Here is a 14,928-nt window from a genome sequence, read left to right as displayed (position 1 = left end):
CAACATTCTCCCATCCTGGGTCTTCTGACACACCTTCTTTCTGGCCTAGCCTCGTATATATCTCCTTGGAATTCTCTCCTCTTGCATCATAATAAGGTGTCCATACCATCTAAACTGACTGTCCATTTTCATGTACCTTAAATATGCCAGTTTTCTGCTGTTTAGTTTGTTTTCTTTGAGCGTAATGAATATCTGACTGTTGTTAATTCAATATTAACATTTTTCTGTATATTAAAAAAATTGGATGTGGTCCCTATTGAAGGCCTTTTCGGTTATGTATCTTAAAATTATCATTTCAGATATGTAAATTACTTGTTTAGTCCTTTGTTATTGAAGCATGCTTCTGTTATTAGATTGATACATAATTTTGTAGCATTTTTGTTAGTCATCACAAAGTGCGTTGTTAGGAGATTATTCATTGTTGTCGTTTCTCATTTGTCATTTGGTGTTCATTGTTTGTCATTTGTCAGTAATTTGTTATTTGGAGTATTGTGCTTGTAACTTAATACACTTTGAATTTTGCGGACTTGAAGAAAGTTTGTGCCATTTGTGGTCTAAAGAAGATGGAGTGTTAAGTGGAATAAAAGAACACTTCTTTTCTGTTTGAATTTAATAGAGAAGCAAAGGCAGCACGGGCGACTCGAAACATTTGTGCTGTGTATGGGAAGAATGACATGGAGAAAGAACTGCAAGAAAATGGTTCTGTCGTTTCAACACACAACACCCTGTACGAAAGTTAGTGTCCATCCACACAAGATGATGATGTGTGTCTGGTGAGATAAAAAAGGCGTTGTGTACTATGAATTGCTTCCCAGGAATGTAGCCATAACTGCGGACATTTATTGCCAACAACTCAGATGCATTGCGGCCGCAATTGAAGAAAAACGACCGGGAAGACTGCATCAAGTGTTGCTGCAACACAATAATGCACGCTCGCACTCCACTAACATGACGAAAGCAACTATCCAGGAGCTTGGTTGGGAAGTGATTCCATATCTCCCATATTCTCCCGATCTAGTGCCTTCAGATTTCCACCTTTTCCGTTCTCTATCCAACAGTCTTCAAGGAAACTCCTTTGACAACGAAAATTGTTTACGAACTTGGCTTGACAACTTCTTTAACTCCAAACTAGTAGATTTCTTCAGACATGAAATCTAAAAACTACCTTAATGTTAGCAGAGAATCATAGATAATGTAGGAGAATATTATTACTGATTAATTTCTGTCTTCCATTCATCTCAAAAACTTTTGTCACAGTGAAAAAACGCTACGAACTTTTGCATTATTAGTATTTTATGGATTACGTATAAAATATAATAATTAATATTCTTATCATATGACTGAAGAATAATGCCGATTTTTTTAGTATACTTTTTATGAAGGCTTTCATTTAGAGTAGAATTAGAATTAAGATAATTTTAGTAAATGTATTTATATGTAATTTATATGGTATTATCATAGAAAAACCGGCTATTGCCTGGTTGGACTTCTAGCATTTCATGTTTTTTTAAGCTGAAAGAGGAGCTGGTCCAATGCAATAACCCTCAACCTGAAGTACCATTAGAAATAATTTTGGGATTGTCATCCCTTAGATAATTTCCTACACATTGAGTAAGAAGTCCATCGTTCTGTCTCCAAAATTCAGTTTTGGCATGGACGAGTAATGGCTGGTAATTTTTCATAGAACCCTCTTCCATGACCAGGATTCCCTTACAAGCTGTAAATGTACAACACATGTCTCCCAGCTCTTCTCTTCAGAGGAAGTCATTCTAAGAATTTTATCGCCCTCAAAAGTCTGTGTCCTCGACCACAGTTGAACCCGAGCTTTGCATCCACTGGCAAATTATTGCCAGTCCTAGTCCACTGAAGACAAATCAGCTGAATATAGAAGGAATTTATGCTGTTTTATTGAAAATTCCAACAACATTTTTTAACCTGTAATATGAAACATGTTACGAACTTTATAGTCATGTTGTATGTAGATTAAGTAAAATTATGTATGAAGTTTGTTACGGAAATAAGGATTAATGCAGGAATTATGGTTATTTTAGGAAAATTTTACATGCTTTGTATTTACAGAGTGATCTGTTTGGGTATGGATAAAATAAAAACACTGTTAAACATTTACTACTGAATTTTATTTGTTGAAACTTTGTGTATACAGCATTGAAAGATGGGAGATTTCTCGGAACTCTACATGACCCCCATTGCACATTCTGTACAACTCATAACGTTGATGCAATTCAGGCCATGCCCATTGTAACATCAGAAAGTGATTTGTTGGAAAGCTTGAGTAATTTTTACCCTTAGATCATCAATGTTATTGGGTTTCTGTGAATAGACAGTGTCTTTAACAAAACCTCACATGAAGAAGTCAGGAAGGGTTAGATATGGGGGCCAAGCAACTGGTCCATCACGACTACATCACATACAATTGAAAATGACGAACCTCCCATGCCCAGTGAGGGGGTGCACCATTTTGCTGAAATACAATGTTCATATTGTTGTCTTTCTCGAGTTGTGGCAACAGAAACATCTGCAACATATTCAACCTATTGTCTTTTCTGCAAAGAAGAATGGTCCATACACTTCAGACTCCAATGCAGCTATTCTATTAATAGTCTCTAGACACATACTTTCATCTCAAACAGCAGAAATAACTAAAATGCTCTCTCAATTAATAACACTCAATAAAAGAATTGTATTCCAATGGATACCATCCCATTGTGCAATCCTGGGAAACGAAAATGCGGATGCGTTAGCAAAGAAGGGTAGCACTGCTACTTACAGACCTGTTACTAAATCTACGTATTATTCTGTGAAAAGATTTATTAAATCTACATACTTAGACCTCAACAAACAAAATTTGATAACACAATCTCAAGGGAAAAAATGAAACTCTCTGCATCATAATCCACAGTTAATTCCAGATTTACCACGCAAATTGTCTGTAGCTGCATTTAGATTGGCAACAGGCCATGACTGTTTGGCCAAACATCTGCATAGAATTGGAATATATCAGTTCCCTAACTGCCCATTGTGCAACTCAAACCAAGAAATGGATTCGGAACACCTCAAAATCTGTGCTTCATTGGCTGACCATGGCAATATCTTTGAAAAACATTGAAGTGCAAGAGGTCAAATGACTTTATTATCAAACGCCTGGCATTAGAAAACAACAACAACACTTTATTGCGGCTCACTCCACACCATTCATTAACTTTTGAACTTGACCATACAAGCTCGTAGGAGATATGTAATTGTGTGTGTTTACTCTCCCGCTTACATGAAAAGTCACTTCATATGTAAATAGCCATTTGTTTAAGAAGCTGTCATCTTCTGCAATCTGTTTGGCACACCATGGATGTACAATTGAAATGAGCTGCATGTTTTTTTTTAACACAGAACCACAGCATCATGGAACTGTACATTAAGCACACCATACTCACGTCAAAATTCTCTTTGAACTCACTTAACACACATGGTGTTGACTGTCGATTTGTAGTAGCCATTTAAAATCATTTACGATTTTCATTTCACATTTTTAGTTACTTACTTACAAATGGCTTTTAAGGAACCCGCAGGTTCATTGCCGCCCTTACATAAGCCTGCCATCGGTTCCTATCCTGTGCAAGAATAATCCAGTCTCTATCATCATATCCCTCAAATCCATTTTAATATTATCTTCCCACCTACATCTCGGCCTCCCCAAAGGTCTTTTTCCCTCCAGCCTCCCAACTAACACTCTATATGCATTTCTGGATTCGCCCATACGTGCTACATGTCCTGCCCTTTTCACATTATGCATTGTTAATTTTCATTTCTGTCATGTATGAAGACTCCCATCTTTTAAGCATAATATTACCAGTAAGAAATTTCTCGTACTATCATAATAGCTTTATAATAATAAATTAATATTATTCCATACCTAATTGGATCAGCCTCTATATGTCCTTTGACATCACATAGGAGAAAAAAAATTAAATATCTGTCACTAGCACATAGGAGAAAAAATTTAAATATCTGTCATTAGCTATTTTTAACTAATAGAAAATGGCTGTGGCTTGAATAATGCAGTAGGTCTACCATTTAGTAAATTTTTGGAATTGATACTTAAAATAAATCTTACAAAACATCTGGAAAGCTATACATGCCAATTTATTTCGTATTTGAGTATAAATTTAAAAGTAAAATTGATAACTGCTTGTATCAAATTTTGATCATGAACCTTTCTATTGTTGCAGATCGGACCACCTAGTTTATGTGCTGTTTTACGTACACTAGGAAAATTACAAACAGATTTAGAAAGTGTATGTGATTTCGTTGATGCAGATTTGAAGAGCCCTTTATTGCAGGACTTGATCAAGGATGCTCTGTTTAATTTGTCCAATATAGGACCATTTCTCCAGAATCTCAATCAGCAGGCAGCCAGGTGGGACATCATGTTTTTCTCTGTGTGGATGTGTGTGTGTGCGTGCGTGCGTGCGTCCAATGCGTACTCACTTCACTACTTTACGAGATTCGGGTTCCGCATATTGCAGATAGATGGTAGGACTGTGACCCATTTTCTAGTTGTACACACTTCGGCGGGCCACACTGTACATGATGTGTATCTTGGAGAATTATGTCGTGTACTAGGGTGAGTGTATGTGTAAGTGTAGTGTCTGGAATGAGTGATGATGAAGATGAGGAAGGGAGAAGGAGAAACCTGGTGCTGACACGTAGCCTACTCCTGTCGAATAGCACCAAGGGAGCCGCCAGGCTTAGCATCCCTGTCCGATGGATGAATCACTATCAACAGTGACATATGCCTTCTCTTCATATGCGCTGCGGAGAGATTTGGAATTTAACCCAGGCATATTGGTGCACAATCTAGTGATTAGAAGTTGCGCACTGCCATCTCTCCTAGTCCCGAAGTAGAAATGTTACATGAAAATTTCTGACCTCGTCAGGAATCGAACCCAGGCCGGCTAGTCTAGAGGCAGACATGCTACCACAGAGCTAACTTGGCAGACTGTTTTTCTAAGTATGTATGTTATTTTCTGTAATGTATGTGAATGTATATGTATATATGACATGTGGTAGCATCATGGTTAAGGTATAGTGCTACAGGCCAGAAGGTCGCAGATTCGATTTCCAATTCGAATTTTCTCCGTTGATTTAATCCTAATAATATAATAATAATGCTTTTATTTCTATTTCGCGTTACATTTGTTTTACGAATAGTGTGCTTTTTAATTATCATTTCAATGTGTCAGGTTCATGGTAGACAATTTTTTAATGTAAAAGCCCATAGTTAATGATCAGTGAAGAATTCGTATTAATAGTACAGTAGAATCCCTATTAACCGGCACAAAAGGGACCAAGCTAGTATTGGATACGAGATTTTTCCGGATAATTAAATAAATATCGGTATATACAAAAAAAAAAGTTCATATTTCATAGTGCCAAATGTTGAAACTGCAGCCATATGAAGCTTATTCCTTTATCACTTGCTCATAACTGAATAAGCATAAAAACTGTATAAATTTTCCTTATTAAAACACAAATATACGAGGGGGATCCAGGAAATAACGACTGTTTTGTTGTACTAATTAAAAAAAAAAAAATTTATTTGAAAAAACAAAGTCTGTTACATAACTGAAGCTTCCTTTACTTCTCTACATAATCACCACCTATATTTAAACATTTGTCGTATCTGTTCACTAGCTTTAGAATTCCCGTGTTATAGTCCTCTGCCGCCAGTTCATTAAGCCAGGTGTTCACTGTCTTCTTCAACTCTTCATCACTTCCAAAACGCATACCACCCAGAAAGTCTTTCAGCTTAGTGAAAAGGTGAAAATCGCTAGGAGCAAGGTCTGGACTATAGGGCGGATGATCAAAGATTTCCCAACCGAATTGATCCAGCAATTCTCGAGTTGAAGCAGCAGTGTGCGGGCGGGCGTTGTCGTGAAGAAGCACAACTCCTCTCGCCTCTTGTTTTGGATGGCTCGCCGTAGTTTTCGTAAAGTCTCACAATAACGATTTGCATTGATCGTAGTGCCTTTTGGCATGAAATTCAGCAAAAGAACACCTTTGCGATCCCAAAAGACAGTAGCCATGACTTTTTGTGTTGAGAGAGTCTGTTTGAATTTTCTCGGTTTCTTGGGTGATGAGGGATGATGCCACTGACGTGATTGGCGCTTGGTCTCTGGGGTGTTGTGAGACACCCAGGTCTCATCACCAGTCACAATTTGATCAAGAAAGGCGTCTCCATCTGTGTGATATCGCATCAAGAATGTCAATGCTGAGGCCATTCTCTGAGTTTTGTGTTGGTCACTCAGTTGCCGTGGAACCCATCGATTTTGTGGTAGCCAAGATGTTGCGACACAATTTCGCCAAGCAAAGAACGAGAAATGTCAGGAAAGGCAATATGCAATTCGTCGAGTGATGTGTGCCTGTCTTGCAAGATTCTGTCATTCACTTTAGTCTTCAGGTCTTCTGTGATGAGTGATGGGCGTCCGGGTCGAGTTTCATCGTGGACATTTGTTCACCCATTGTTGAACATTTTGCACCATTTTTTCACATTTCTTTCATTCATTACAGTATCACCATACACTTCTTTCAATTGCCAGTAAATTTCTGCAGGTTTCAAATGTCGGGCATTCAAAAATCGAATCACACTCCTCACTCACCTCACAGTCGGCGGGATTATCAATCACGTCGTTCATTTTGAAGTAACACAAAATGCACAATGGCGACTTGTTGCAACCAGTACTCACAACATTATGAGAACACATGTTAAGGAAGCCAGTTGACCTTCAAACAAGGAAGGGGAGTCAGCTGCGTGGCGGGTATGCACGAATGGTCGTTATTTCCTGGATCCCCCTCGTACATTAATTTTAGGTTAGAATATTCACTGAAAACGAAAGTTCGCGCGAACTTCCTAATGAGGCAACACTGATGGCCCGAACATAACTAAATAAACATAAAATCTGTGTGAATTTACTTTATTACAACACATCACACAACACAAATAATACACCAATTTTAGGTTCGAATATTCACTGAAAATGAAAGCTCGTGCGAACTTCCTAATGTGGAAAAACTGATGGTCTAGGTGTGGCAATTTGGCAGATTTAAACTTTTTTTTTTGCCAGCCAAAAGTGCGTTGTTTTGATATTGCCAGTTATTTTGGTACCGGTTACGAGGGATTTTACTGTATAGTTTTTCACTAATTTTTTTAATGTTGCGATTATGCTGTACTATCATGACCAGCTGGTTGCGTCCTTGTCAATATAATTATGATCATGTGGAAAGTGATAATCTGTGTTCAGTTCAAGTGCTTTTATTTACTTTTTAATCATTATGCAGGAAATTTTAATGACAGCAAATCAGCCTGATTTTATCACTGTCAACACATATGGTTGGAATGTTACAGCTTACCAGGACATATTTGACCAGGAAGACAATGCTTTCTTCTGCTATGCTTTCTTCTGCTGAAAGAAGTTTTAATGAAATCCATGTTACTTGGTTTCCTCCATCGAGGATATCTTTGTATTGCCTAGATCTTCTTAAGAGTCCAGTTCTCTATCCTTTACATTTTTAAGATGTTTATATGTGATACAATCTGCTAAATATTGTTTCAAATTCATTATTTAGGGATGGAGACAAAACAAAATTACTACATGACTACTCTGCTTTTCCATCTGTTATGAAGAGGATAGATGAAATCTCATCCGTGACAAAACAACTCGATAACTTGAAGCCTGCAATTGCGCGAAAACTGGGTTTGCTCAAATTTGATTACATTACTGTATCAGGTCAGGAATTTCTGATCGAAGTGAAGCAGAATCAGAAGAAATCGGTGCCTAACTCGTGGAGGAAAATTAGTGAGTGAGTATTGATGTGCTAGAATCAAATATTAATTTGACTGACTTTGAATGGTGTAAAATGTCCAATGTTACTTGCTAAATTGAATTTTCATTTAGCATAATTATATCGAATAGGCCACTTTTATATGTGATGTTCACTAAATATAAGAAAATACAGCAGGGTGATAATTGAAGCTGGGCACAACTTGTTAAAAAGGGAGTGGAGTTTGATTCTTAGAAGACAAAATATATCTTGTTAGTTCTTAATGTGCAGATACATGTAAAAGGAATAGTATCGTAAAGGAAAGAAATGGACAGTTTTAGATTTTATTTTTTAAATTTTATTGGGTTATTTTACAATGCTGTATCAACATCTAGGTTATTTAGCGTCTGAATGAAATGAAGGTGATAATGTCAGTGAAATGAGTCCGGGGTCCAGCACCGAAAGTTACCCAGCATGACAGTTTTAGATGTCAGCTGTACTTCAAGTTAAGTAATCAATCAGAATTGGTAATTTTTTTGTTTCCATTAGTATTTGAATGAATAGATTTTCAGATACAAAACACATGACCCATTCCTAAAATTGATTCTGTAAAGCATGGACTTGGTTTTTGATATTCGTCTTAAATATTATGCAATATCTAAACTTCATATGGAAGCAATAACCAGTTTTAATATAATACAAATTTTCAAATATTTATATTAATAGCTATCATATACAAACTGCAACAAAATAAATAATGTACCAATAACAAAACATAATGGTATAATAAATTTTGTTATGAGAAGGTGTAAATTGATATTATATGTTTATTACTGATGCTCAATATTAGCTTAAGATGACCAGATTTTCAAGCCCCAAAATTGGGACACCTCACAAGGATAGTAGGATAGTAAATGAATGGTGAACTTTTTATATAAATTTACTTGAGAAACATAAATACACAATAAAAATAAACAGAATCATGATAAAAATAATACATTGCAATACATGGATACAATAACATAAAAACACTGCATTTGTTGAATAGATTGTTCCAGAAGGGAGTCAGTTGATCTGTTGTGTCTTTGAGATTTTCATTACAAATTCCATCCGGTCAAGTTGCTTTCTTGCCTTTTGCCTTGAGGATGATTGCTCTTTTATCCGCTATGCTTATCAGCTCTATAACTTATGACTCGCTGTGATTAGGTTACACCTGTTGAGGAGAAGGGAGACGCGTTTTTCTTGGAATCTTCATGGCAGAGCTGGTTAACTTCTTACTAAAGGCAAGAAAGGACTCTGTTATTACCTCTTGAGTTTGGGCTTTTCTTTGTTCTTCTATGAAATTAGTAACCTTGGTCTTTAGCAGTTTTTTTTATAATTTCCTCTTCTCTACATATTTATATTTACTTCAGAGATGTCTGTTCGTGCTCTGTGTAGAGGTTTGATCGTTTCTTTTCTCTGTTCATTGCACTGAACATCAAACCAAGGCTTGGTTGTCCTTTGCCTCTGGGGTGGATGACTGATGATTGTATATATTTTTCCATTCTTTTCAGAGCAGGATCTAGTTGGCCCTATTTAAGGAGATCTGAAGGTTTGTCAATTGCGTGTTTTCCGGTTTTCAGTTGTGTTTCCTCCAGCTTTATCGAGACTGTGGCGAATTTTATTGTTTTTATTTTCTTCTTAGTGTAATTGTTAATTCTACTGGTAGATGTTATCTTAGATTAACGACAGGCGAGGAGGAGAGTATTTGTTGTATGAAAATGCAATCTTGTAGTGCCAGGTTACTGTGTCACATAGAATGGAAACATTAATCACTTAGCCAATCACATTCATAAATATCTCCCAGCTCAATCACAATGCTATCACCCATATTCAATTCAATTTTGAAGCAGAAGAGTTATACTATCAACATCGGTAGTGGCAACTAACAGACTATATTGCTATATTCCTTTAAAACATTACTGTGAATCTAAAATATCTGAAATATCTAAATCGGGATAAATCATGACATCTTGGCAAAATCTGGAACAAATTGGTGTCCCAAAAAGTCTTTACAAAAATCCGGGACAAGAGGTCTAAATTCGGGACTGTCCCAGAAAAATCAGGACGGATGGTCACCTTAATTAACTAATTAACATGACAGTAAACACACATACACAGTGTAGCTATTGTAACAGAATTATTCTTCAGCAGTTACTGCACAATTGCATATTTCTGATTTGAATGTATTGCTTTCAATAACTGTCGCTGGCCAAGAAGGCAGTCATAGAATTCAACATAGATATAATTCAGATTGCACTTCATGATCAACATATATTATTCACTGCTGCGAAGTATTTCTTGTTTTTTTCCTCTTCAGTTTTTCCTCTGAGAGAATAGAAAACATAGAAATTTGGCTTCGTAGTTTACTTCGCAGGACTTGTAGCAGGATAAACTTCAAAGCAGGATATTTATAGGGATTTCAAGCTTTTATGTGGACCACAGGATAAGGAGCTAAAAAGAAAGTGTCATGTGAAAGCAGGACATCCAGTCACCCTAATTAATGCACATTTTGCTGTCAGAATTGTAGATAGTGATTTAATCTGTAATTCTTCTCTTCTAGGACGAAACAAGCCATAAGGTATCGATCACCAGAAGTGGACTCTCTGTACAGAGAGATGAGTCATTTGCGAGAACAGTTAATTAACGATTGCCATTCAGCATGGCTCCTCTTTTTATCAGATTTTAATGCTCATTATTTTGCTCATAAGAGAGCCATAAAAAATTTGGCAACATTAGATGTTCTGTTCTCTTTGGTTCAAGTGGCAAAACAAGATGGTTATTGCAGGTATGTATATAACATAGGAAGGTAAATTGTCTTGTGTTATACTGTATTGTTGCAGAGGTAGTCTGTGTTGTGTCAATTACAGAAACAGAGATTTTTCTTTTCGTTCATATTCATTCATACAACATACTTACTGGCTATGATTCGGCACCACATTGCTGTATATGGATTATCCATGGCCTTCTAATTTCAGTATTCACTATTTTTTCTCATCTCAGACATGTGCTTTTCCTATGTTAGTGGCTGACCATTATAATATCTTTGAAAAATATTGGAGTGCAAGAGGTCAAATGACTTTATTGTCAAACACCTGGCATTAGAAAACAACAACAACATACTACAAGATGATCCTCTGGGAAGACATAAAATAAAAACGTGATAAAATGAGAACTGTTTGCTATTTATTGCTAAATAATTTGTACATGGATTCTAGAAGAATGGGAGTTTTATCCAAACTAGACCTCAACGTGCCCACCACTGCGAACATGACACATTTCATATCTTGAGGCTAATTCCTCCCATGTGTGGTCTAACATCTCAGGGGTAACTGTCTCAAAAGCTGAGAAAATCTTTGCTCTGAGATCATGAATATCCCTGGACTGCTGTATATACACATCATTCTTCACGAAACCCCAAAGAAAGAAATCGGGTGGTGTCAGATCTGGGGAATTTGGAGGCCACATAATTGGCCCTCCTTGACCACACCAGTTGTTACCAAATGTGTCATCCAGATAATCACGAACGTCTGTTGCCCAATGAGGTGGTACACAATGACCATCCTGTTGGAACATGATATCCATGTTGGTTTTCTGTTGCAGTTGTGATTCAAAAAAGTTCTGCAACATGTTCTGGTATGGCCCTGATTGAACTGTTTCCTCTGGGAAGATAAATGACCTATACAGATTATAGTGACTTACGGCGCACCAAACATTGACTTTAGGACTAGCCTGTTCCAGTTAACATGAGATATGCGTATTTTCGCGTCCCCTTATGATTGCCTTATGGGTATTCACTCGCCCACTGACATGGAAGGTTGCTTCGTCAGAAAGTACCCATCTATTCAAAAAGCATTTTGTTTATTCGGTCATTGCTGAGTGACTTCTTTTGTTTCTTATGCCGTAACAATGATGATAAAAAAACTTCCATGCTTTAGTATTACATTGGAACTGAATTGAATTCTACAGCATCTCTTCCTCCCCCCACCCCTCCATTATAAATTTTATAGTCATTTTAGTATTATAATCATAATCTATAAAAGATCATACATTCTTCTCTGTCTTATTTATAGGATTCTTCTTCTTCTTCTTCTTCTTCTTCTTCTTCTTCTTCTTGTATCCTGTTGTTCCTAGGTGGAACATAGGGCAGCAGTAAAGTTCCTCCAGCGTACTCTGTCACCAGCCATCCGTTTCACCTCTTTCCAGCTTTTCCCACATCTCTCTACTTCCTCCTCTATTGATCATTTCTATGTTTTTCTAGGCCATCCCCTCTTCCTTACTCCTTGTGGATTCCGATCAATTGCAGTCTTCTCAATAGCTCCATCAGGCTTTCTCAGCGTGTGGCCTATCCAATTCCATTTTCTTTGTTTTATTTGGTAACATATTTGTGATTGGTTAGTTCTTCTCCACAGTTCTTCATTTGCTATTATTTCCGGCCATCTTATATTTAGAATACGTCTCAGACATCTGTTGACGAACGCCTGTATCTTTTTATTTATTACATCCGTAATTTTCCATGTTTCACAACCATAGAGGAGGACTGATTTTACATTTGTGTTAAACAGTCTGAGCTTTGTCTTCAATGAGATGTTATTCCGCCATATGGGATATAGCTGTACAAATGCTCCATTTGCTAGCCGAATACGTCTTTTCACATCTTCTTCCGCTCCATCTGTTTCTGTAACCACACTTCCCAGGTATAGAAAAGTATCCACTTCTTCTATTTCTATATCATTTACTGTCAATTTATTTTTATTATTACAATTTACCCTCATCTGTTTTGTCTTAGAGGAGTTTATCTTCAATCCAACATTTCCTACTTCCTCTTGTAATTTCTCAACTTTAGCTTCCATATCCCTAAATCTCTGTGCTAGCAAACATATATCATCTGCAAAGTCAAGGTCTTCCAGACGATTGTTAATATCCCATTGAATATTTATAGGCTACACTCAAACTAATATATTTTTAACAAACTCGTCCCCCAACTTCATCACCTTTCCCATTCATTCATTTTAAAATCATCCATATCACTTTCAACTAAAGTCTGAAAGTCATTCTTGCACTAATAGACATTCCCTGTCCTCATGTACTCTTTATCTTATGTACACTTTCATTTACTTTTACTACATTTACGTGTTCTTTGTTACTTGCAAATTAAACCAAACCCTTTAACTCTATTAAATATAGAATATAATCTAAATTTAACAGAAGAAATACTGAAATCAGAAATAAACACTGAAATAATGAAACAATTTTATTGTCTTTAGAGACAATTAATATTAGGTACCCTCAAAACTGACTTCATTTATACACTGACGGATCCTTGATCTTCAGAGAACAAGGTGCCGGTGCAGGTGTTACGTGCTGTCTCTTCTCACTTTATAGATCTCTTGGATATGGAACAACAAGTTTTGATGGTGAAATCATTGCATTAAGTGAAAGTCTCAGGAATCTTCTATGCTACATCAATAAATTTAAGAATGCAGTTATATTGTCAGACTCCAAAGCAGCTATTCTATCAATCGTCTCTAAACACACACCTTCATCTCAAACAGTAGAAATAACTAAAATGCTCTCTCAATTAATATCACTCAATAAAAGAATTGTATTCCAATGGATACCATCCCATTGTGGAATCCTGGGAAAAAAGAATGCGGATGCTTTAGCAAAGAAGGGCAGCACTGTTACTTACAGACCTGTTACTAAATCTACGTTTTACTCTGTGAAAAGATTTATCAAATCTACATACTTAGACTTTTACAAACAAAATTTGATAACACAATCTCAAGGGAAAAAATTGAACTCTCTGCATCAAAATCCACAGTTAATTCCCGATTTACCACGAAAATCGTCTGTAGCTGCATTTAGATTGGCAACAGGCCATGATTGTTTGGCCAAACACCCGCATAGAATTGGAATATATCAGTCCCCTAACTGCCCATTGTGCAACTCAAACCAAGAAATGGATTCGGAACACCTCAAAATCTGTGCTTCAGTGGCTGGCCATAATAATATCTTTGAAAAATATTGGAGTGCAAGAGGTCAAATGACTTTATTGTCAAACGCCTGGCATTAGAAAACAACAACAACTTTTACTAATTTGGTTCCTTACCCTAGTTTCACATAATTTTCTTTCCTTAACTAAAACTCTTTTGATTTTCACTATGCTGGTCCTTTTCATTTATTTATACATTTTTTACACTTTATCTTTAATATTATGATTCTTTACTTTACCATTTTTTCTCGCTTTATTCACCCTTCTTCACCCACTATTTGTTCTTCCTCACTATTAGTGTTTGTGCTCTTATCTTCTAGTTCATTGTCCTTTGTTTTTCTTTTTATACTTTCCTTCTTTAAGCACCAGCTACTTGAACTATATAACCCTTCTGACCCTTTTCTCTTTTTGAAACACTGCTAGTTGATGGCACGATCATATCTTTTTCACTTCTCCTCCTTGTCGCATCCGGACGTGTCCTTTATTTACATATGATCTCACTGACCTTACTTTTCTGGCCTTTCTTTCCTGCTACTCTGGTGTTGGGCTGATGCATCATAACTCTGCTACTGTGATGTACTACAGTTCTTTGCTCTTTTCCTCCTCCTAATACTTGCTTTGCTGGCAATGTATACACATAGTGCCAATCACTGACGTCATTCACCATTTTCACCATTTTAGCTGATTCTAACATTCCTTCTTTTGTTCTCGTTACATCTTCCTACTCATAGCCAGAGAAATTTGAAATACGAATGTCTTGTGTTGATTGTTTCTAGAACTTTTTGTTACGTTATTGGTTTGTTACCTTCATTACGTCAATATATTATGCGATTACATCTTTCCAGGCCTACTTTATTGGACTCTGAAGAAACAATAATCGACATTGAAAAGGGAAGACATCCTGTGATACCTCTTCTGTTTACAAGCACTGAGCAATTTGTGTCGAATAACACAAGATTGAAGGTAGGTTACAAGTTTGAAAAATTGGAATTTTATTAACATGTATAAAAGGTATGTTTTTATTAGTAGTGATGCGGATTTCAGAATCTCTGCCATGG

At 36.5% G+C, this 14,928-nt stretch overlaps 1 protein-coding gene across 1 annotated transcript in view; it reads left to right on the top strand.

Annotated features, from left to right (window-relative positions):
* LOC138712036 (DNA mismatch repair protein Msh3-like) overlaps positions 1-14,928 on the top strand; it is a 59,557-nt gene that overhangs the window by 13,597 nt on the left and 31,032 nt on the right. Inside the window, exons 7-10 of the mRNA XM_069843425.1 lie at positions 4,245-4,432; positions 7,642-7,875; positions 10,439-10,663; positions 14,716-14,833. Coding sequence (XP_069699526.1) covers positions 4,245-4,432; positions 7,642-7,875; positions 10,439-10,663; positions 14,716-14,833 — 765 coding nt within the window. The remainder of the gene's footprint in view (positions 1-4,244; positions 4,433-7,641; positions 7,876-10,438; positions 10,664-14,715; positions 14,834-14,928) is intronic.

This window comes from Periplaneta americana, chromosome 13 (genome assembly GCF_040183065.1).
Source record: "Periplaneta americana isolate PAMFEO1 chromosome 13, P.americana_PAMFEO1_priV1, whole genome shotgun sequence".
Classification (NCBI taxonomy): domain Eukaryota; kingdom Metazoa; phylum Arthropoda; class Insecta; order Blattodea; family Blattidae; genus Periplaneta; species Periplaneta americana.
This window is presented reverse-complemented; position numbering and strand designations above follow the sequence as displayed.